Below are 24,614 nucleotides of genomic sequence, written 5' to 3' on the forward strand. Positions count from 1 at the left end.
CTCTCTCTCTCTCTCTCTCTCTCTCTCACACACACACACACACTAATATTGACAAAAAAACACCATATCAACTGCATAGCAACACCATTGAAACAGTTCAAAACATTACAGCAATTGCATAGCAACACACACACAGTAATAATGACTCAAAACACCACAGCAACCACAAAAACGCCTAAAATGCCATAGTAACATCCTGGCAACCACTCACAACACTCTATGCTCATATATAATATTTAAATTCTGTCAGTAATTCACTGATCATGATAACAGGAGACATTCAGACAAACCCCTCTGTGCCACAGTGATGAGAATGACACATCAGTATTTGATCATATGAATGTGTGAAAGACTGTTACACTGAAGCTCATTCACAGCGAGCTGACGCTTCTGTTTCTGTCGCAATATTTTGTGAATGACGCTATAAAAACTACAGAAAATTGTGAACAATGCAGACTAATGATATGAAACTTTGTTTTTGTCCTGTTTTACAGTTTGATAGTCTTGGTCACAAAGAATGAAACTATATTGCACTGGAACATCACGAGGTGATGAAAGAATGACAGAATTATCATTGTTTCAGTGAGCGATCGCTCTGATAGAGACTCAGGTACTTCCAGATGTAGAACTTTCTCTCTCCATCTTTCCGCTGGTTGTCATTATTTGTCATTAGCTCACCCCTCTCTCATCCCATTATGTTGCTATGGCAAACGTCCAGCCGCTGTCTGTTGGCATGGTGATATATCACAGTGAGTTAGGTGGTGGGGGGGGGCATTAAGAGATTTGCATATGCAAATCACATGCTCAAAACTGACCCGGTGTAAGAGTTAATGTGTTAATCACACACAGACTGACCTCAAATATCAGCTCAGCTTCACAAGAACAAATGAACATCTGTGAGTTATGGTGATCATTATGATAAATGTTACAAACTTTACATACTGTATGTGCATAATGTGAGCATTTAAATCATATTAACTTCCATCCAGAGTTACACAGAATGTTTAAAGCTGAAGTTTCTGGATGATGTAGCATCCTTCTCTTGTGTTCTATATACGGGGATTATTTCTGAACCTCATGAATTTATAATTGCGAGATATTTTTACAGCGCTGGCTTTTGGGACGCGTCTGATCTAAATACGCGCTTCAGATTTCACCAAGACTTTCCAAAATGAAGTCCAACCACAGATTTGTTTTTAGTCGGTTTATTCACATTTCTGCACATCTGAATCACACAGCTGACCAACTAATATAAACATCGAGATGAGCGGGTAAACACATCTCTAAACTACTACACTTATTCATTAACCACTGAAACGTCAGTTTGGTAACACTCAAATCGCGTTACATAGAAGTCTGTTACAGCTTGGATTTCTTCAGAACAAAGAGATTGTTGTTGTCAAACAGATTTAACAAATCTAGCCTGTGTGGAAATAAAGTAGTCATATAATCTAATATGGTAACACATTTATAATTTAAATATACAGTAACACTGTGAAAAGACTGAATTGGCTGAAACAGGATTCTCTTAAAAACATTTCCAGAGTTACATTTTGGTCATTCAGGGATATATTATATACATTGTGTTACACATTACATGATTGTGTTTCTATAGAGTTACGGTAACGCCTTCGCTGTCCTGTGACATCACTCACCCTTTGACCTTTACACTATAAATGCTGCTAGAGGTCACCTTGGATGCTGACCTGAGAATGGAGGGTGTGTCTGTCAGTCAAACCCAGACATGGATGTCCCGCTTCCAGCCCAAGCCCCGCCCTTGGTACCGAGCTACTGTGATTGGCTGAAAATATAAGAGAAGGTGGAGCCGCCTGAGAATAGCGCAGAATGTCGCGGCAGCAACCACAACCAGCGGAGACATCATGACAAAGCCCAGGATGATGAGGGCAGAGCAACTGTTGTCATCAAGGTAATGGCAAAGAGCAGCCTGAGAAGCCACAACCTGTAGAAACAGAACCTGAACATTAGAATATTGTGTGTTTGTGGGTGTATGCGTGTGTCTGTGGGCATATCTGTGTATTTGTGGGTGTATGCGGGCATATCTGTGTATTTATGGGCCAAATGTGTATTTGTGGGTGTATGCGGATGTATGTGGGCACATCTGTGTGTTTGCGGGTGTATGTGGGCATATCTGTGTATTTATGGGCCAAATGTGTATTTGTGGGTGTATGTGGGTGTATGTGGGCACATCTGTGTGTTTGCGGGTGTATGTGGACATATCTGTGTATTTATGGGCCAAATGTGTATTTGTGGGTGTATGTGGGTGTATGTGGGCACATCTGTGTGTTTGCGGGTGTATGTGGACATATCTGTGTATTTATGGGCCAAATGTGGGCATATCTGTGTATTTGCGGGTGTATGTGGGCCTATCTGTGTATTTGTGGGTGTATGCGTGTGTCTGTGGGCATATCTGTGTATTTGTGGGTGTATTCTGGTACATCTGTGTGTTTGCGGGTGTATGTGGGCATATCTGTGTATTTATGGGCCAAATGTGTATTTGTGGGTGTATGTGGGCATATCTGTGTATTTGCGGGTGTATGTGGGCCTATCTGTGGAGGGTCTTGGTGTATGTGGGCACATCTGTGTGTTTGCGGGTGTATGTGGACATATCTGTTGGACCGCGAGCCAAATGTGGATATTATCTGGGTGTATGCGGGTGTATGTGGGCACATCTGTGTATTTGCGATGTGGTGTGGGCATATCTGTGTATTTGTGGGTGTATGCTGGTATATGTGGGCACATCTGTGCGTTTGCGGGTGTATGTGGGCATATCTGTGTATTTATGGGCCAAATGTGTATTTGTGGATGTATGCGGGTGTATGTGGGCACATCTGTGCGTTTGCGGGTGTATGTGGGCATATCTGTGTATTTGTGGGTGTATGCTGGTATATGTGGGTACATCTGTGTGTTTGCGGGTGTATGTGGGCATATCTGTGTATTTATGGGCCAAATGTGTATTTGTGGATGTATGCGGGTGTATGTGGGCACATCTGTGTGTTTGCGGGTGTATATGGACATATCTGTGTATTTATGGACCAAATGTGCATTTGTGGGTGTATGCGGGTGTATCTGGGCACATCTGTGTGTCTGTGGGCATATCTGTGTATTTGCGGGTGTATGTGGGCATATCTGTGTATATGTGGGTGTATGCGGGTATATGTGGGCACATCTGTGTGTTTGCGGGTGTATGTGGGCATATCTGTGTATTTATGAACCAAATGTGTATTTGTGGGTGTATGCGGGTGTATGTGGGCACATCTGTATGTCTGTGGGCATATATGTGTATTTGTGGGTGTATGCAGGTGTATGTGGGCATATCTGTGTGTTTGTGGGTGTTTGTTGGCATATGTATGTGTTTGTGGGTTTATGCGTGTGTTTGCGGGTATATGCAGGTGTCTGTGGGCATACCTGTGTGTTTGTGGGTGTATGTTGTTTGTGGTTATATCTGTGTGTTTGCGGGTGTATGCGTGTATTTGTGCATATTTGCTGGCACATGTGTGTTTGTGTGTGTATATGTGTGTTTGTGGGCATATCTGTGTGTTAGCGGGCGTATACTTGTGTTTGTGGGTGTACATATTTGTGGGTGTATGCGAGTGTTTGCAGGTGAATCCGTGTGTTTGTGGAGGTATGCATGTTTTGTGGGCGTATGGTGTGTTTGTGGCCATATCTACCCGTGAATGGCACAGGAAGCCGGCGTACAGCAGCAGGGCGGCGGGCAGCAGAATGAGGCTGAAGATCAGGACCATCAGCACCACGCACCCCAGCAGCAGCAGGACGTTCCACAGCAGCAGCAGCAGTGTCCACAGCACACACCCGCAGTGGCCCCGCCGGGCCCCCCAGACCCCGCCGTCACACTGAGCCGGAGGAGGCGGTAGCATCCGGATCCCGTCACCCACATCAAAGTCTTCATCACCTCCACCATCATCTAAAAGCACCGTCATTCCACACATCCTAGACAAACACATTATAAATGTAATATAACATATACATATTATATGATATATTAAATATATATCCAGTACCTATATAGCTTAATACAAGTAAACTTGAATTGACTTGATTCACACTTACATCAGTTTCCAAATACAATTTCTGACTGTTCACACTGTAGATTTTGTTTTGAATGTGATTAAATTGGATTTTTTTTTTTTTTTTTTTTTTTTTTTCAGACAGTCAAAATCTGGTGTGCATGATATTACATACACGTCATGTCCTTGATAATGGATCAACAATCTGACTGTTCATAAATACACATTTTAATCACACATTAATGTGGCTTGGATCGGAGCAAAATTTGATGAAATTTCTTTGCAGACAGCAAACAACTAAACAGATATGAGTCAGATACATCAATAAATATGACTATAAAGCTGGTAAATGCCTGCAGAGGAGAGATGAATATCAGATATAAAATAAAAACCTTTCATAAAACACAGTCAAACAAAAAGAAGAAGAGAGAGACAGATGGAGAGGGAATAGCCTGAGGTGCTTTTAGGTTTATGGAAATGAAGATGATTATAGTGAACTGAATGTTCTGTTTCATCTTCCTGACACACAAACACAATACAACATAACACAAATACATAATTCATATATATTTTCGAAGCCTTGACTTCAGGGCATTACCTCACTAATCAACATAAAAGTCAATATGAGATCAGAATAAAATCTGTTCTTTACAATTAACCATGGTTTTATTGTAGTAAAAGTGTAGTAACCATTTTTTTTTTTTTTGGCATATTAATTACCATTTGTTTATTGTAAATACCATAGTTAAACTATGGTTAGTGCAGCAAAACCATGTTTTTTTTTGTTTGTTTTTTGTTTTTTGTGGTAAATCCATGGTTAATTTTCGATTAAGCACAATTCACTGATTTCACGATTATAAACACTTGCAGCTTTTTGACGATGTTATGACATGTCAGTGTCGTCTATAATCGTGAAACTGTTGTGTCGAGATTCATTGATTGATGGATTGATTATCTTCAGCTGGATTCATCTTTCTCCAGTCAGTCTGGACCCTTAGGGAATCAGAGCAGAACTGAATAAACGCAAGTGAACAGTCCGTGTCCGTTTTCAACCGTTACTGAGCTAGTCTGCATTTTTCGCGCGCTACACTTAAACTGCTTTTTTGGCGCGTTCCGAGTCAACGGCATTTTATGCTCGCTAACTATTAAAACGCAGCCTCTGTCTGTTTGGAGCCGAACATCCTCTCCATATGAAAGAGCAATCAGTGTTAATAATAAGAGTTTGAGTCGACAAAAACAAACACTTTTGAGGATTACAGGAAGAAGTTCTCAGTGTCTTACCTGCTGCAGCTGCGCTGATTTTATTCCGTTATCCAGAGGATACAAACATCACACTGACAGAGAGAGAGAGATAGAGAGAGAGAGAGAGAGAGAGAGAGAGACGAGGTCTATCTGAGGACATCGATCGAACTAAAAGCACTGAAAAGGTTCACATTTTCTTCCTTTTAACTAGTTTAATGCAAAACCTCATATAGTTACTATGGATACTAGAGTAAAATCATAATGTTATTTCATTAAACTCTGTGAGAAGCTTTAGCAATTTTCCTGTCAGTTTGTTGTTTAAATTTTTTCTAAAATAAGTGACAAATATCAAGTAAATATTAAGTTCTACCGTAGAAACAGTATTAGGTGTGGTATTGTTAGGTAACTGTGGAAATTTTTGACAATCATGCTGGTTTACACGTCAACACGTTCATCATTCTAATCATTGAATGCTTTATTTTGGGACTTGAGTTAAACTCTGGAAGACAAACCAAGACGAAGAGTGTGTTATCAGTAGAGAAACTCACGGTTTCTGAGTCGTGACTTTGTAAGTTGGCTGTGTGGCAGCTAATTGCTAATGGTGGAAGCTAATTAGTGCTGATCACGAGTCACCAAGTGCAGTTTTGTAAGCATGTTGTATACGGTTGAAGAAGCTTGCCAGGAAATGCACCTCATTAGATGTTTTTTCTAAGCTAGCCTAGCTTGCAATCTGTAGGCTAATAAGAAAAAAGTTAAAAATGAGTCATTTTTTTCAACAATTTATTCATACATGAAGAATTCTCGTCTAACGAAATATATGACTCTTTTACTGACTTGATTAATCACAGATGAGTTGATAATGAAATTGATGAGCTCCATCCCTTCCCAGAGTCCTGTGCTAGAGAGATAAGAGACGCATCTGCTCAGCTCATCAGGGATGGACAGATAAAGCACTGGAAAGAAAGCATGATGGCTAATTAAATCATTCTTCATGGGGCATTTTCGGGTAATTGAATAATGAAAAAAAAGACAGAAAAAGACAAAACTAGGTGAGTAGTAATATTCAAAAAACATTCAGAGGAAACACACACGTGCTCACAGCGCCACCTGCTGGTCAACATCAGTCAAGACACCATTCAGCAGTCTGACGTGTGTTTTTTTAATAAAATGTATAAAAATTCACAAATGCTTGTGTGAAGACATCAAAATAAACACAACAGAAGTCAAAGGAAACCCTCCATAATCACATGTGTGTTTCTCCTGTAGCTTCCTTCTGAATGTGGGTCTGAAAGCGTCCCATTTCTCTTCTGGACTCAATCAGACTGAATGGGTGTCGTGACCTGCCGAACGAGACTTTCAGGACACACACAGACACACACACACACACACACACACAGGTCTCCAGCGATAATCACAGACTGTCCCCGATGGTTACCATGGCAAACACATTGATGGACCACTTGATGTCCATATAGCCTTTTCATCTGACAATCACTGTACTGATGACAGACAGACCGATGCTCTAGTTCACATAACACACGGCGAAGATGACCCGCAGCACTTATTATGAAATATACATCTGTTATTACTCACAAAAGCACTTATCTCACGAAAGACGCGTTGGTCTTGCTCATTAAAGGATGACTTCCTGCAAGCTGCTGTGAAATAACATGTACAGTGAAGAGTTTATAAAGCTCAGTTTCAAAAGCCTAGAGAACTGTCAACATAGGCAGCACACTTCTAAGGAAGCATCATAGTTAAAATGGAATTTTGCAAGATTTAGAACACTCTAGATGGGGAATATGTTTGTATAGTCCTAACAAGCATAAATATACATACAAATGTGGAACAATATTAGTCAAAAATAAATAAAATGCATTTAGGTAGGCTGCTGAATTGTATTTTCATGTGATTGTATAAGCAGTCTGGGGTTGTCTTGTGAATTATAACGTGCATTAGCTAAGGATGCATAAAGTTGCTGCTTACATTCTGTTCAGGAGTGTTCTAAAATGTTCCCTACATAGTCAGCCTATGAGGTTTAGAGACAGATATGCAACTGAATAGATTAAAAAATAAATAATCAGACATAAAGGTGATTTCACATTTTATTGTGATTAAACCATATTATATACGTGACACACAGTCTGATTGTACGTGTTCCTGTTGGCTACAGAGATATATAGATCTGAACGTGTGTGAATGCTTCAGTAATATATAGTCGATTGTGTGTGTGTGCGTGCGCGCATTTATTCACAGAGCTGACTGAAGCTTCAGTGACTGTGATAAAGTGTTGGTTAGTGTCATGATCTCTATGTGAAAAAGTGCTTTAGACAGACAGAGAGGGAGTCAGAGTTCAGTAGGCTGTAAAGTGTGAAGTATGCGCGCGCATCACCCCGCCTCGGGCGTGTGTATGTCAGAATGCGCGTGGGCGTGCATGTGAGCGTGCTGCGTGTGTGCAGCGTCTGGCAGCGACGGCGTCTCCAGCGCTCCCTCTGAAGGGTACAGCTGCAGCAGCGCCCCCTCCTGGCTGCTCTCTTTACTGCACGACTGGCAGCTGCAGTGAAGGATGCGCTCCACTAGCTTATCCACACGCGGGGCTTCATCGCTGCCGGCGCAGTCCAGAGTCACCTGTAAACACACACAGTTTGATTCGACTGCAACAGTGTTTACTAACATGCTAAAGACAGTTTTTCAATGTTAAAGGAAGTGATTTGCAGCAATACAGTAACCAGAGGACATTCATTTCGGTGAGAGTTGTAGATCTGAGATTTTCCATATGAGCTTCAGAGAGTGTTGCTGCTGCAGTCATGCATTACGCAAAAGTGCAGCGGTGCGATGCAACCAAAGATCCCTCCCTTGAAACCTTGCATACTGCAAAGACTGTGACAACACACATGTGGGATGCAACTCTAGATGTGTTTCCATTACCTTTTAATTGCGAAATGAAAATACGCCCAATGCAAACAATTCGAAAAAGGAGTATTTTTATCGCGCCATGTTTCAGAAGTGGCTGTGTCTAGCGCGGTGGCTGCTATATACATTGACCTACCAACATCCGTTGCCATGACTTATCACGAGAGAAAAAAAAATGTACTTTTAGACGCATAACATCGGTTCATTTTTAAAATATCGCAAAAGTTTTGCGCAAATCTGTAATGGAAACCCAGCTACTGTTCACTAGCATGCTGCGACGCATTAATGCAACAATCTTTTCCACATTAAAGGTAACAATTTCCGGCAACCAGACGACATTCATGTTGGTGAAAGTTGGAGATTTGAGGGAAATATGAGCTTCGCAACCAGAGGTCATACATGGGCTGTAATGCCTCTTAAAACCTTGCAGCAAATACTGTGACAAAATGCTTGTGATGTTCCTCATTTGTAAGTCACTTTGGATAAAAGCATCTGCCAAATGAATATATGTAAATGAAATGCAAATGAGGAGAAAAACATGTCTATTTAACAAAGTTAAGAGTCCTTTTATGTTAATGTGCTGCTTGCAAAAAAGTTGTCAGTATATACACTTTTGAGACTCATGTTCTTGCCTGAATAATGATGTCGTTAACTGGACTATGCTAAATGGCTAAACATTGCCTGTTGGTAAAACTCAATATAAACTAACAACACTCCTCGCAATCACAAACTCTCATGGAAAAAATGACATTGGGTTGCTTTGTTGCTGTGAAAGTACCCTGTACTCATTTAAGGGGGAAATCTCAATGGTCTGAAATTAAAGCCAAACATGTTCTGATTGGCTGTGGTTTTGTTTTTCTTGAAATTACGCTGGAAACCCGCATGGCGTCTGGTTAGGACGCTGTGTAACGTTAGTCTACAGTAAGCGAGTGTCGGTAATGCGGGTCAGATCAGGTTGCTGTCACATTACTGCAGGTCTTTGTCAACACAAGCCCGAGTCTGTTTTATTTACCAAACGTGAACTGCTTTCTATTAAAGCCAGATTGTATAAAAGAACATAATAAGTAGCAGAGAGTGGCCCCTTTGAGTCAGCGGATAACGCTAGGAGAGGTCTCGCAAACAGAACATGATGTTTCTGTGTAAATATAGCAAAACCTTTTCAAGTCGAACTGAACCTCCACATTCTTTGTGCGTCACAAGGTTTAATTAGCACCAATACAACGATTCCCAGAGCTCAGCGGGTGAGAAAGAGGGCAAACAAAGTGATTATTTTCATATGTTGATATCTCGCACACACTTCCCGCGTGTTCCTCTGGCGAAATCGCCGGTGGTCAAACATTCCCGTCTTCTGCCAGGCAAAGCAAAATAAACTCCAACACTAGAGGGCAGCTGAGCAGCCAGAACTAAAGCCCTCCGCAAAATACTGTAAATACACAAAATCAACACACACTCACGCATGACAGTGAAAACACGCCGTGTTCTCTGCACAAGACAGATGAGTGTGTTTGTTGTCTTTCAACATGCCTCATAAAGAGTCACTCAAGCTCCACTGCGAGCCCATCAATCATTGTGCTGGATGTTAAATAGGTATTGCGGTCTGCTTGCAGCTCTTGGTTGTTACAGCACACCACACGACAAGACACGCGGCATGCGGCAGAACGCATTTATCACTCCGGCTGAAAGAGTAGCTGCACGGGACGTGTTCTCAAATGTTTTGAGAATTCACCGTCACGCCAGAGAACTCACACACAAATCACTTGAATCACGGTATTACCGCAGTTTTGAGTAGTGCATACGTCAATTTGGATGCATTATTTCTACTATTTTTACAATTGCAGCACAAATATGGTAATTTAGTCAAAATATCTGTGATGTTTACCATTTTCACTATTGCTACAAAAGTGACCATTTGGATGCAGCATTTTTGTTTTTATTATTGCATCACAAATGCAATCATTTGGACTCAGTATTTCTGCAGTTTTCACTATTGCTGCACAAATGTTATCCTTTACTTGCAATATTTCTGTAGTGTGTCATTTTCACTATTGCAACAAAAAAGATAAATTGGACGCATTCAATCTTCAATATCCAATAACAAATCACAAAATCTACAATCAACATTCAATATTTCTGCAGTTTGCCATTTTTGACTTCATTGTTGACTAAGTATTTCTGCAGTTTTCACTACTGCTGCAGAAATGTTAACATTTACTCTCAATATTTCTGCAGTTCCCTATTTTCACTACTGCAGCACAAATATGATCATTCACTCTCAACATTTCCACAGTTTGCCATTTTCACGATTCCAGCAAAAGTGACTATTAGATGCAGCACTTATGCAGTTTTCACTATTGTAGCACAAATATGACAATTTTGATGCAGTCTTTTTTTAATTTTCATGCAGTGTTTCTGCAGTTTTTACTACTGCAGCACAATAATTATAATTTCTTCGCAGTATATTCTGCCATCTTCAGTTTTCACAACTGCATCAAAAGTGACCATTTGGATGCAGTTTTCACTACTGCAACACAAATATTATAATGTATTCATAATATTTCTACAATTTTCACTAATGCAGCTCAAGCATGGCAGTTTGGACACTATATATCTGCTGCTTTTACTATTGCAATATACTGTATGCAATCCAAAGAAACGTTGTTTTGGCGTGAACCTTTTTAAGTCTGGCTAATAAAAGTGTTTGTAGTTCACACAGTGAGATTAACGATGACACACTCACCACCTCCCACTGCGTCTGCGCCGGCATGCAGGAGTCACAATGGACCAGAGACTCGGTGGATTGTGGGAAGGTGTTGGGCACACTGTAGCTGAAACACTGACCCAGACAGGCCCTGAGAAACACAACACAACACTGTCAGAACCATCTACACAGCACACAACACACGTGATAGTTGCTGCACTGCTCAAGTATGGAAATATTCAACAGCTGAATGTTTATTTTGGTCAAACGAACTCAGAGAAACATTCAAGAATTCCCTAAACTGGACAACAGCGTGTGTGTGTGTGTGTGTGACCTGTTTTGGATGGATCGTGGCGTGCAGCCCGTGTGTCCGACGATCTGCGTGATGTTTTTGGCTTCACACCAGGCACTTTTGTCAGGGAAGAGCGCGAGGCGGTTGATGTGAGCGTGAGGAGCCGCGCCGCAGAACTCAAGCAGCAAACACGCGAACAGAACGCGCAGCCACATCGCCGAACCTGAAAAGACTGCAAATCATTTGAAATCAGAGTTCAGAAGAATGCGTCTGCTGCTTTTCTAAACCTCATATATCTTGTTTTATTAGAGCAGTTCCCTCTGCTGAATGTTCTGGACTCGCTCTGGCCGGTTTCGCACCGATGGAGAGTAATCAACTCTTCACATGGCCAGAAACTGGCGCACAATCACAGAACGAGGCACAAGAACAATGTAGTTCACTCGGTCCAGAACACCAGAGAGAGAGAGACAGGCAGAGAGAGAGACAGACAGAGTCTGATACCACCTGACTCTAATAAAGCATGCGTCTTAAAAGCCTCCTCTGTTTTATGCCAAAGCGAACAGACGCAGTTTAAACAGCATGTCCACAAGAAACCAAAGCCCTGCTTTCATAAAAAAAACACTACCAACGGATCCAATGTTACATTTCAAAGAGAAACAGAAAGAGAGACAGACAGACACAAAAAGTCTCTTTTAGTTATGTAACATTAAAAGTACTTCTCAACTTAAAGTTCAAGAACAAGCAACACTGATTACCAACCAATTAAACAGAGCTAATGAAGTCAAAAAACACTTCAGCAGAGTTCAGTGAGGAGATCCGAGGCAGACTCACGGTTTCTCGAGCGTCTCTGTGTCTGGTGTCCCGCTGACGGATCTCATATGGTGATTAACGGATGATTCGCCCTGTTATGACCCGCTGGAGTTAAACAATTACATCACCAACACACACACACAGTCAGAAGAAACGCAATGAGTCGCTCCGTGTCTCTCAAACACACAGCCAGCGGAGCCGTTCGCTGCAGTCTGCCCAGCGCCGAGTGTGTGTGTGTGTGTGTGTGTGTTTTGGGGGCGGGTCAGATGTGAGGTGTGTGTGTGTGTGTGTGTGTAGGCGGGCAGATGATGATGCTGGTGTATTTGGCAGGTCAGAATCTCCTGCAATCTGATCTGAATCTTCACCAGCATCCAGAACAAACTCAAACTCTCAGTATGTGATCCCTGTCTCTTGGTTTTAAAGTGATCTGAGCTTCCGCTAGGACAAAAACCACCATGTTTCTACCGTCTGATACCATCGCGGCACTTTATAAAGGAGGCCAACATTGAGTTTCAAATGGAATGATAACTTAAAACATCTTGTTTCACACTTTCTGTCTTCAGTGGAACACAAATGAAGATGTTTATCAGAATGTTCACACTGCACTTTTTCACTCAAAGTTGCTGAACTGCAAAAATGACCAGAAAAGTAGTGCTTTATACAATAAAAATTGTTTCAAAGCAGCTTTTCACAGTAAAAAAGCAGTGTCAGTGTCAAAACACTCTTCATTTTGCATATTTTCATATTGCAACTTCAAAATAATGTAGCATTGTTAAATTAAATTACTCAGTGACTTCATTTGATAGTTTCAAGTTTAGCAAAATGTATCAGTTTTACTGCATATGAATTGTCTTTAAAGCATCAGAAAGCTCTTCAGATCGTAACCGTCGTCTGAAGAATGGTTCACTAGATTCTAAAAAGAATGCATTTTTGATTTTACAAATGCAAGATACAAGCCAGTGGAATAATAATAAAAGATGCAAGGTTTAGAGATGTTTCCAAACTGTTCTTTTCATTTGAGCACTGCATTTTTAGTACGCCATGTCATGTCAACAGTAAGTGTGATTATATTGTGTGAGGAACTGATAGAAAATCTTTTGCCAAAGTTCTCACATCACATTACTTCAGAACAACTGGACAACTTTTATCATAGTTTTTTTTTTTACCTTTCTGGAGTTCAAGAGCCTCTGCTCACTTTCACTAGATGTACAAGAGCAGCATGAACATATGGCTAAATATCTTCCGCAGAAGAAAGAAAGTCAAAATAGGTTTGAAACGACATGTGGGCGAGTAAATGATGACAGGACGTTCATGTTTTATCTGAACTGTCTCTTTAAGATTCAGATCAATCAATCGACATGTGCTGTGATGCATGAACGTTTTGAATTCCTGCGCTGTCATGCCGTGTGTGTGTGTGTGTGTGTGTGTGTGTGAGAGAGAGAGGGATTAACGCGCTCCCGCAGAATCTGTCAGACAGGCAGCGACACGTTCACCTGTCTGTCTCTCTGCAGGTGAGGCTCTGGCATCAGCACACACTCATGTTCTCTCACCTGTTAGTAATAAGTTCTGAGCTCCGACTGCAACTGGCTTTCTGGAACATTCCTGACATTCTGCTGCACCAGGGGGCTGTTATATCTATCTATCTATCTATCTACATATATATATATAAACACGCACACTTAATACATAAAAACACAAACACACACATACACTCTCATATGAACATAATCACAGCAGCTTATCAGAGCCTGCAGCGGTGTGTATGGCATGTGTTTGCGGTCATGTTGGAGTGTTAATATGGCAGACTAGCGTTTGATTTCTGTAATCTGTTCATCAGGAGGGTTTCAGCCGTCTCTCTCTCTCTCTCTCTCTCTCTCCTGCAGGTGCTGAATCTGGCTCTGATTCCAGAGCAGCGGGAGTCCGGCTCACACACTCATTAGCACACAAAACACACACACAGTAAGCACTTCATCATGCACTCAAACACGATGCCTGTTCGCCTGTCAGACTCACGGCGTTCATTCAGCAGATGGAAGTGATGAAAACCAGCAGTGATGATGATGATGATGATAAAGAGGCTCTTCTACCGGTCATGTGAGAGAGAGATGGACAGATAAATATATAAACACACACACTGACTCATGATGAAACTCTGAAATCACACACATGTAAGTCCGGGAATGATGTAGAGAGGAAAACATGTGACTCAAATGAAAACCCTCTCAAATCTGTGCTTCTTCTGTGTCTAGATTCCAGCTCTGACCAGGCTGGACATTCATGAGGTGCATCATGGGATGCTTTTATGTCATAACAAAATTACTAAAACTATTAAAACCAACATTAAATCAGAAAATGTAAAAATAAAGGCTCAAAATATATTAAATACTACAATACTATACATAAATTAGACTAAAATGATGCTGTTTTAAACATTTATCATTCAAATCAGACAGCAAATAATATCAGTGCCAGAACCCACATACACACATTTTAATAATATTTTTAACAGTTCAGTGATGTGCTTTAATGTGCTTAACCCGCGGACTAAAAAACAACCTGTGGGCAACAGAGTAAAAGTAGCTCAATTCTGTGGTAAAATCTGCTGTTTTATTTTAGGGGAAAAATATTAAATATTTTATTAAATCAAATAAATAAATAAACTGTATATTATTTATTCGATTTAAAAAAAAAAATTATATTATTCTCATATTTATACAATATTTAATAATAATACATAAACATTTAATATCATATGTAATTGTTGTTGTTTTACTATCGGATACAACTCTCTCTCTCTCTCTCTCTCTCTCTCTCTCACACACACACACACACACATGTGGCCAGCATGTTTTAATGTCAGTCGGGTGGGGGGGGGTATGGGTTCTGACAGTGACCTCTGACCTCTAAACCTGTAAACAGCACATGTCAGCCACACGCCTCATGAACGAGAGTGAAGGTAAATAAGTCGGTTAGCAGCACTGAGGAGAGAATTTACTGCATAACAAATGCATGAATTTCAGTTCAAATAGAATAAAATTACATCATTAACCTGTAAAAAAATTGTTTGGGGATGGAATGTTTTGTTGGAGACCGTACCATGGTATTACCGTGTTTTACCAGGCATTTGTTTAGCACATACATGTTAATCATGCTGTACCGTAGTAGCACTATAGTATCACCACAGTAAAGGCTTGATGAAGAGCTCGTCCGAACACAAAGCCTGTCAGAAGAGCCGCACCCAGAAACTCTCTCTGCGCTCCTCTAATTGGATTCAGAGTCGCTGAGCACGGCGTCCCGCTGCTGCACCGATTACACAACTTACAAATGTCAAACAAAACCGCAAAACACCAAACAACATCCCCTCGACTTCATTAGAGAGGGAAATACCACCAAACTCACCGGATCCAGCTGCTCCCCCTCAGACCGGGGAAAACAACAACTACACACTGCATACAAGCTTTAGAAACAATAAATGAACACAGTAGACCTTGTTATACACCTGATTTTTAACGTAAAAACAGACATGGGCATTTGTAACTTGAAAACGTCAAATTGAGTGCAGGGCATTTTGGGAAACAGTTTTTCACGCAGAGTGCACAGAATGCATACTGCAGAAATAGTAAAACAGATTCACTGCAACTGAGTGGCGCAACAAAACAAAACTGACTGCTTAGATTTATGTCAGAAATGTAAGATATAAACAGAATTTCATTAAACTCATAATTCTGTCCATTTTCCCTGAATTCTGATTTCACACAACAAAATTTTACGTCTCACAATCCCGCAATACATAAATTACGACTTAAAATCTTACAACACATCTCACAATCCTGACTTTTTCTTGCAATTGAGTTTACATCTCGCAATTCGGACTTAACATTATTCAATGGTGACTTTTTTCTTACAATTCCGATTTTACATTGATTTAATATCTCACAATTCTGACTTTTTTTTTACAATTCCAAGTTTACATCTCGCAATTCTGACTTTTTTCATACAATCACGATTTCACATCTCGCAATTCAGGCTTTTTTCTTACAATTCCAAGTTTACATCTCGCAGTTCTGACTTTTTCTAAGTTTACTCCGATTTTACATCTCGCAATTCTGACTTTTTTCTTACAATTCTGATTTTACATCTCGCAATTCTGACTTTTTTCGTACAATTCTGATTTTACATCTCGCAATTCTGACTTTTTTCTTACAATTCTAAGTTTACATCTCGCAATTCTGACTTTTTTCCTACAATTCTGATTTTACATTTCGCAGTTATGACTTTTTTCTTGCAATTCTAAGTTTACATCTCGCAATTCTACCTTTTTCTTACAATTCCGATTTTAAATCTCGCAATTCTGACTTTTTCCTTACTATTCCGATTTTACATCTCGCAATTCTGACTTTTTTCGTACAATTACAATTTTACATCTCGCAATTCGGACTTTTTTCTTACATTTTTGATTTTTCATCCTGCAATTCTGACTTTTTTCCTTACTATTCCGATTTTACATCTCGCAAATTCTGACGTTTTTCTTACAATTCCGATCTTACAATTCTGATTTCAATTCTCGCATCTTGCAATTCCAATTTTACATCTCGCAAATTCTGACTTTTTCTTACAATTCTGATTTCAATTCTCGCAATTCTGACTTTTTTCTTACAATTCTAAGTTTACATCTCGCAATTCTGACTTTTTTCCTACAATTCTGATTTTACATTTCGCAGTTCAGGCTTTTGCAATTCTGATTTTACATCTCGCAATTCTGACATTTTTCGTGTTCTTACAATTCCGATTTCACATCTCGCAGTTCTGACTTTTTTCTTACAATTCCGATTTAACATCTCGCAATTCTACTTTTTTTCTTGCAATTCTCATTTTACATTTCGCAATTCTGACTTTTTTCATACAATTCTGATTTTACATTTCGCAATTCTGACTTTTTTCTTACAATTCTAAGTTTACATCCTGCAATTCTGACTTTTTTTCTTACAATTACAATTTTACATCTCGCAATTCAGACTTCTTGCTTACAATTCTGATTTTACATCTAGCAATTCTGACTTTTTTCTTACAATTCTAAGTTTACATCTCGCAATTCTGTTTTTTTTCCTACAATTCCGATTTTACATCTCGCAATTCTGACTTTTTTCATACAATTCTCATTTTACATCTCGCAATTCTGACTTTTTTTCTTACAATTCCAAGTTTACATCTCGCAATTCTGACTTTTTTCCTACAATTCCGATTTTAAATCTCGCAATTCTGACTTTTTTTCTTACAATTCCAAGTTTACATCTCGCAGTTCTGACTTTTTTTTCTTACAATTCCGATTTCACATCTCGCAATTTCTGACTTTTTTCTTACAATTCCGATTTAACATCTCGCAAATTCTACTTTTTTCTTACAATTCCAAATTTTACATCTCGCAATTCTGACTTTTTTCATACACTTCTGATTTTACATCTCGCAATTCAGGCTTTTTTCTTACAATTCCGATTTCACATCTCGCAGTTCTGACTTTTTTTTACAATTCCGATTTTACATCTCGCAGTTCTGACTTTTTTCTTACAATTCCGATTTTTAACATCTCGCAATTCTACTTTTTTTCTTACAATTCCAAGTTTACATCTCGCAGTTCTGACTTTTTTCTTACAATTCCGATTTCACATCTCGCAGTTCTGACTTTTTTTTTACAATTCCGATTTCACATCTCGCAATTCTGACTTTTTTCTTACAATTCCGATTTCACATCTCGCAGTTCTGACTTTTTTCTTTACAATTCCGATTTAACATCTCGCAATTCTACTTTTTTTTTCTTACAATTCCAAGTTTACATCTCGCAATTCTGACTTTTTTCATACAATTCCGATTTCACATCTCGCAATTCAGGCTTTTTTCTTACAATTCCAAGTTTACAGTTTACATCTCGCAATTCTGTTTTTTTTCCTACAATTCCGATTTTACATCTCGCAATTCTGACTTTTTTCATACAATTCTCATTTTACATCTAGCAATTCTGACTTTTTTCTTACAATTCTAAGTTTACATCTCGCAATTCTGACTTTTTTCTTGCAATTCTGATTTTACATCTCGCAAATTCTGACTTTTTCTTACAATTCTGATTTCAATTCTCGCAATTCTGACTTTTTTCTTACAATTCCGATTTCACATCTCCCAGTTCTGACTTTTTTTCTTACAATTCCGATTTAACATCTCGCAATTCTACTTTTTTCTTACAATTCTGAGTTTACATCTCGCAATTCTGACTATTTTCATACAATTTCCGATTTCACATCTCGCAATTCAGGCTTTTTTTCTTACAATTCCAAGTTTACATCTCGCAGTTCTGACTTTTTTCTTTCACAATTCCGATTTCACATCTCGCATGTTCTGACTTTTTTTCTTACAATTCCGATTTAACATCTCGCAATTCTACTTTTTTCTTACAATTCCAAGTTTACATCTCGCAATTCTGACTTTTTTTCTTACAATTCCGATTTCACATCTCGCAGTTCTGACTTTTTTCTTACAATTCCGATTTCACATCTCGCAGTTCTGACTTTTTTTTTACAATTCCGATTTCACATCTCGCAATTCTGACTTTTTTTCGTACAATTCCGATTTCACATCTCGCAGTTCTGACTTTTTCTTACAATTCCGATTTTAACATCTCACAATTTCTACTTTTTTTCTTAGAATTCTAAGTTTACATCTCGCAATTCTGACTTTTTTCATACAATTCCGATTTCACATTCGCAATTCAGGCTTTTTTCTTACAATTCCAAGTTTACATCGCAAAGTTCTGACTTTTTTCCTTACTATTCCGATTTTACATCTCGCAAATTCTGACGTTTTTCTTACAATTCTGATTTCACATCTCGCAATTCTGACTTTTTTCTTGCAATTCTCATTTTACATCTCGCAATTCTGACTTTTTTCGTACAATTACAATTTTACATCTCGCAATTCAGACTTTTTTCATACAATTCTCATTTTACATCTAGCAATTCTGACTTTTTTCGTACAATTCAGATTTTATATCTCGCAATTCTGACTTTTTTCTTACAATTCTACGTTTACATCTCGCAATTCTGTTTTTTTTTTTACAATTCTGATTTTACATCTCGCAATTCTGACTTTTTTCGTATAATTCTGATTTCACATCTCGCAATTTTGACTTTTTTCGTACAATTCTGATTTTACATGTCATAATTCTTACTTTTTCTCGCAATTCTGACTTCTGTCTCTGAGTTTTTCTGAGTTTACATTCTTGAAATTCTTTTTTGTCATGAAAAAAACCTTTTTTCTGCGATTCTGAAAGTGCAGTGCATTGTGGGAAACAGTATTTCACGCAGAGTACACAGTAGGCATACTGCTGAAACAGTAGAACAGACAGTGTATACACTGAAAGTGAGTGACGCAATAAAACAAAACAGACAGCTAAGATGATTAGAACAGCAATGCTGTAGTTTTGTCGAATCATTTGCACAGTTTCAGTGTCTCTCTGAGGCCAGATCTCAGAGCATAAGAGCTTCAAGACTGTAGTTTGGCAGAGCGTGAGTCTAAACACAAACACACACACACACACACACACATGTGCGAGCTGCAGCCCTGAGGGTAAAACCGCTCTCTAATCCTTCATTTCTCCATCCGTCCTGCTCATATTATCAGTCTGCCATTTTTTTTCACTTCTCGTCTTTTTTGCTTGAGATGTTTTACGATTCAATCTCGTCCAGGACAGAGAAGTTAAATCAAACACATTAAAAACATGTGTGGCTCTGACCCTGACACGCCAGCACACACACCGAACACACAGCAAGGCCCGAAACAAACCACGTCAGCTAGCTACACAAGAAAAGTGACCGCAACTCATAATGCGCCGCATTTTTAGCGTGGTCGCATTGTTCGGCGCAACTCGAAGGAACTCTGTCGCCCCCTTGAGTACTGCGGTTTACTGCAAGAGTGCACACTAAGTATAAACAACAACAACAAGACAAGACAAAGCATGCGCAGAAGTTCCTGCGTCGAGGCCTGAAGCTTCGAGCTGCAGCAGTTTGACTGACACATGCATTCATAACACACCGTCAGAGCCAGAAACAAGATAAAACCCCATGTCACGAGACATCAACTTTAGAGAGAGAAGTGGAATGAAGCAGCTCAGGGTTTTAATTACAGCAGACATGCCTGGACCGATCCAAACGGCCCTGGATTAATCACTCCATCACATTTTACTGAGAAATATTCACATTTATAACCAGCTGAAACGGTCAGGAAACCTTTACCTAAAACACCTAATACACGCTGACAAGTTAATAACGTGAATTTTAATTTAGTTATCACTGTAACAAGCCACCAAGACGTTTATATAATGATATAATCATCTTTATGTGTTAATTTATTGTGTGTTGGGTTTGTTTTAACAATTTAAGAGCCTGTTCATACACAGAAAAATCTGAATCCTGATGTGAAACTATTATTGATTAAAGCAGTTCATTTATTTTTATTGTCTCATTCATTTCAATTGCTTAAAGTTTGACAATATATTAAGCCAAAAGTGATTAAAACAGTTAATAAAAATATTTAAATGATTAATTGTTTTACTTACTGTTTTTTTCTCAAACATCATGTATTTATATAAAAAAAAAAGTTACTAATTTTGACAATACATGAAACTAATAGTGATTAAAAGTTAATAAAATAAATAAAAGGTAAATAATTAATTGTTTTATGTATTGTTTATTTTCTCTCAAAAATTATTTATTTATGAAAAAGGTTATGAATTTTGGCAGTATATGAAGTTAATAGTGATTCAAAGTTACTAAAAATAAATAAAATGTAAATAATTGTTTATTTTCTCTCAAAAATCATGTATTTATTTATGAAAAACGTATGAATTATGACAACAGTGGTAGTGGTTCCATTAACTTCTGGCTTGTTTTTGTTTAGATCTTATATTTTGTAATGTTATATTTTTAAATTATATTTTACTTGAATCATAATCAAATACAGTGCAAAAAGAACAAGGGAAATATAAAGTGCAAAAAATATATAAAATACATATAAAACAAAAGCTTTAGAATTTCTATTGTTTAAAAAAACAAAAACACCCCTCTGGTCTTGTGTTCTCATGATTGAAATGATTTCAAGATGAGTATTTCAACATATCATAATAATAAATGAGGGTGGTGTTATTGTTTCGTGCTCTCTGCCGCCCTCTACCGCCCGCCCCGCGCTCCGCTCTCCGCCCTCGTCGCTTCACCACGCCCCTCTTCTTCTATATTTGGTCATGCCTTACTAAAGCGCCTGTGATTGGTCCTCGCGGCATGGAGCCGAGTGACCCGGATTTGCAAGCGCCGCCGTGCGTCGCGCCCCTCCCCCGCAGGATCCCGGATGAGGAAGTGCAGCGCTGACAGGGCTGGGTTCCGTCAGAGAGTCGAAGCCGAACCGCGTCCAGACCGACCCGAACAGAGCCGCACCGCGAGCCGAACCCGCCTCCGCAGCCTCCAGTCCCGCAGAGAACGCCACCGAGCGCCGCAAACATGGTAAGATCCGCCGCGGACGCGCGTTGAGCCCGATGCCCGTTTTAGGAAGCGCCGCGCCGCGCCGCGCGCAGTACACACTGCAGTACACACTAAACACCCGAACAACACTAGAACAGAACACTGAGTCCAGTAGCGCGGGGTTCAGAGTTTGTTCGGGTGTAATGCTGCAGTTTCTCGGGTTAGTGTTTAAATGTTTTAGTATTAGAGTCACTCGGAGAGTCTCGCAATTCTGAGGATTAGTATTTATATATATTTTATTTATGAGTTTAGTATTTGCATATTTTTTTTATAATAATATAATTTTTTTTAAAGCATATCATCATAATCCTCATCAGTAATCATAATGACAGCGCTGTGTAAAATAAGTGTTTATTTCATCATATTTCAGTGTTTATCTGTCAGGCAGTCCTCCACTCTTATTATTGAAACTCCTCTAATTCAGGTGTTTAAGGCTGGTTTGAGGGTTTAAAGGAGTAGTTCACTTCTAGAATGGTTTACTCTTCCTCGTGTCACCCCAGATGTTCATGTCTTTCTGTCTTCGGTCAAAGAAGTGAAGGTTTGTGAGGAAAACACTCCAGGATTTTCCTCCTTATGATGGACTTCTCTGGGAAGTGGACAACGGGACGAAGGTCCAAATCAGAGTTTCAGAGCGTCTTCCAGGAGCTCGTCAGCATCCCGGCCGAGGAATCAGAGTCTTATCTAGAGGAACCATCGCTCGTTTACTAAAACAAATAAAAATATAAACCCTATATTAAGGGCTGTGAAAAAAATCGAATGTGATTTTCATGCGCATCTCTTCAGTAAAGACGCTCATATCTCCAGCACGTGCGTTCAGATCAGGGTTGCCAGGTTTTCACAACAAATCCTGCACAGTTGCTTCTCAAAACTAGTCCAAAACTAGCCCAATCACGTTTCGTTCCGGGCGATAAAATATAATGTTATTGGTCAGGGTTCCCTTGGTAATATTCACATTTTAGGGTCTAAATATAATGTTATTGGTATTGGGGTCGCTTCAACCCGCGGACATGAAAAACAACCGCAGACTTGGCAACACTGGTTGGCGTTTACTACACAGAGCCATAATTCTCCGACAATCTACACAAAATCGATTTTAACATCGCAGGATGCGATTCTTTCGCGATTTTGTGTAGCTTGTCGATGGACTACGGCTCTGTGTAGTAAATGCCAACCAACCAGTGTTGCCAAGTCTGCGGTTGTTATTCATGTCCGCGGGTGGAAGGGACCCCAATACCAATAACGTGATGTTTAGCCCCTAAAATGTGAATTTTACCAAGTGAACCCTGCCAAAAAACGTATATTTTACACCCCGGGATGCAATTTTTATCAGTAAAACCTCCTGGAAACGTGATTAGGGTAGTTTTTTGGACTAGTTTTGAGAAGCAACTGGCAGGATTTGTTGTGTAAACCTGGCAACCCTGATCTGAACGCACGTGCTGGAGATATGAGCGTCTTTACTGATGAGGTGCGCAATCGCAATTGATTTTTTGCACAGCCCTAGTTTATATAGTTTTTAGCTGGACTCGTGATCACGCTGGAAGGGTGTTGGCGTCTGATGGTTTGAAGTGGTATTTTTAGGGTTTAGTGTTTGAGGGTTTTAGTATTAATGTTTTGGGTTCGGGAGTTTAATACTGTGGAGTTTGTTTTAAGGGCTAGTATTTCAGGGTTTAGTGTTTATAAATCTGAGTTTATCTGTCAGAGGGATACGAGTGTTTGAAGGGTTGAGTGTTTGTTTGGTTTAGTGTCTAGTATTTGAAGTACTTTAGTTGGGTTTGGCTGAAGGTGTTGGTGGTTCTGAATGTTTTGTCGAGGTGTTCAGATGGTGTTTGATGGTTTCAGTATTTGTCTGGGTCTTCTTGAATGTAGTATTTGAGGTAGTTTAGTGTTCGGAGGGATTGTTTTGTTATTTTAGGGATGCGTTGGATGGTTTGTTGGGGATGTTAGTGTTTGAGGGTTTAAGGTGGTATTTTTTGGAGTTTATTATTAATATTTATTTCAGTGTTTGAGGGTTTTAGTTAGTACTAGACCGGTATGTACATCATTGTCATCCGCATCATTAGCGTTGGTTTGAAACTCTACTGCAGCGTTGAGTGTTTATTTCAGTTTTGACGTGTTTCTGTTTAGCTGTGACTGGTGTTGATCTCAGTATTTAATCATCAGCTCCGTCGACTCTCACCGGATCTCCTGTAGTTTGGTGTTCAGGGTGTTAGTGTCGCAGTGTTTCGGCGGATGGAGCCGTTGGATATTTCTGGAGAGGAACAGCAGGTTCTTTTCACTTGTGCTTGAAGTGAAGCTCGGTGTGTCTGAGAAACTTTAGCAGCGTGTTTAGATGTTCTGCTGGAGCAGACGGCACGGAGCAGGTGGCTAGGCTCAGGGGTCGCGTCTGCCTGTGACCTTTGACCCCGCACACTCACACAGAGTGTAAACGCGGTGTCAGGAGCCGGAGCTGTCGCTGACGCGGAGCCGCTGCGTTCAGGGTTTTGTGTTTGTCCAGCAGTACCAACGAGTTTTTGAGGTTTACTCTCGGATGGGAAACTAGAACTATCCATTCAGCTGGTCGTGTTGAGCAGACGACTAACAGGAAGTTTGAGGACGTTTGTTGTTCTTGGCCTGGACGAGGGTTCCAGACTAGGGTTTGAGGAGATGATTATAGCGACGGCCGCGCTGAATTAACTCCGTTAACAACTGATGAGAGGAATTTAAGTGGAATTCTGATAAATGTAAACATTCTCATGTTCATTTTGAGTTGAGGTTTTTCATGTAAAAATTAAAATTTTAAATCATAAGTGTTAACTAAAACTGAAACTACTCAGGTTTTTTCAAGTAATTTTAAGTAACTTCAACTTAAAAGTTTAACTAAACTACTGAAACTTTTCCTTAATTGAAATAAAGATGAAAAGTCTTAGAAAACGTGGCACACAAAATGTAAAAATGTTTTTTTTTTCTTTCAAGTTTTATTTTCTTATTTGTGTCTGTTTGTTCATCTTTATTTTTTACTTAATGAGTTTTAGTCATTTTAGTACTTAAACATAAATTATTTCAATCAAAAAAAACCA

At 39.4% G+C, this 24,614-nt stretch overlaps 2 protein-coding genes across 4 annotated transcripts; both read right to left on the bottom strand.

The window, feature by feature from the left end:
- Positions 1 to 1,172: 1,172 nt before the first annotated feature.
- On the bottom strand, positions 1,173 to 5,436 carry LOC109046430 (transmembrane protein 88-like). Its single transcript, XM_042711593.1, has 3 exons — positions 5,328 to 5,436; positions 3,690 to 3,969; positions 1,173 to 1,960 (listed from the first exon to the last, which is right to left on the bottom strand). Exons 2-3 carry the CDS (start codon positions 3,966 to 3,968, stop codon positions 1,733 to 1,735), a joined length of 507 nt encoding a protein of 168 aa, XP_042567527.1. The 5' UTR covers position 3,969; positions 5,328 to 5,436; the 3' UTR covers positions 1,173 to 1,732.
- A 1,944-nt stretch (positions 5,437 to 7,380) lies between these two features.
- On the bottom strand, positions 7,381 to 12,254 carry LOC109052632 (neuroblastoma suppressor of tumorigenicity 1-like). Of its 3 annotated transcripts, none has more exons than XM_042711592.1 (4): positions 12,023 to 12,254; positions 11,234 to 11,414; positions 10,939 to 11,050; positions 7,381 to 7,916 (listed from the first exon to the last, which is right to left on the bottom strand). In XM_042711592.1, exons 2-4 carry the CDS (start codon positions 11,404 to 11,406, stop codon positions 7,677 to 7,679), a joined length of 525 nt encoding a protein of 174 aa, XP_042567526.1. In that variant the 5' UTR covers positions 11,407 to 11,414; positions 12,023 to 12,254; the 3' UTR covers positions 7,381 to 7,676. The 3 variants fall into 3 exon arrangements, with proteins under 3 accessions (XP_042567526.1, XP_042567525.1, XP_042567524.1); XM_042711591.1 differs by having other exon boundaries at positions 11,234 to 11,423; positions 11,951 to 12,254; XM_042711590.1 differs by having other exon boundaries at positions 11,234 to 11,423; positions 12,023 to 12,252.
- Positions 12,255 to 24,614: the final 12,360 nt, after the last annotated feature.

Source organism: Cyprinus carpio, chromosome A22 (genome assembly GCF_018340385.1).
Source record: "Cyprinus carpio isolate SPL01 chromosome A22, ASM1834038v1, whole genome shotgun sequence".
In the NCBI taxonomy this organism is placed as follows: Eukaryota; Metazoa; Chordata; class Actinopteri; order Cypriniformes; family Cyprinidae; genus Cyprinus; species Cyprinus carpio.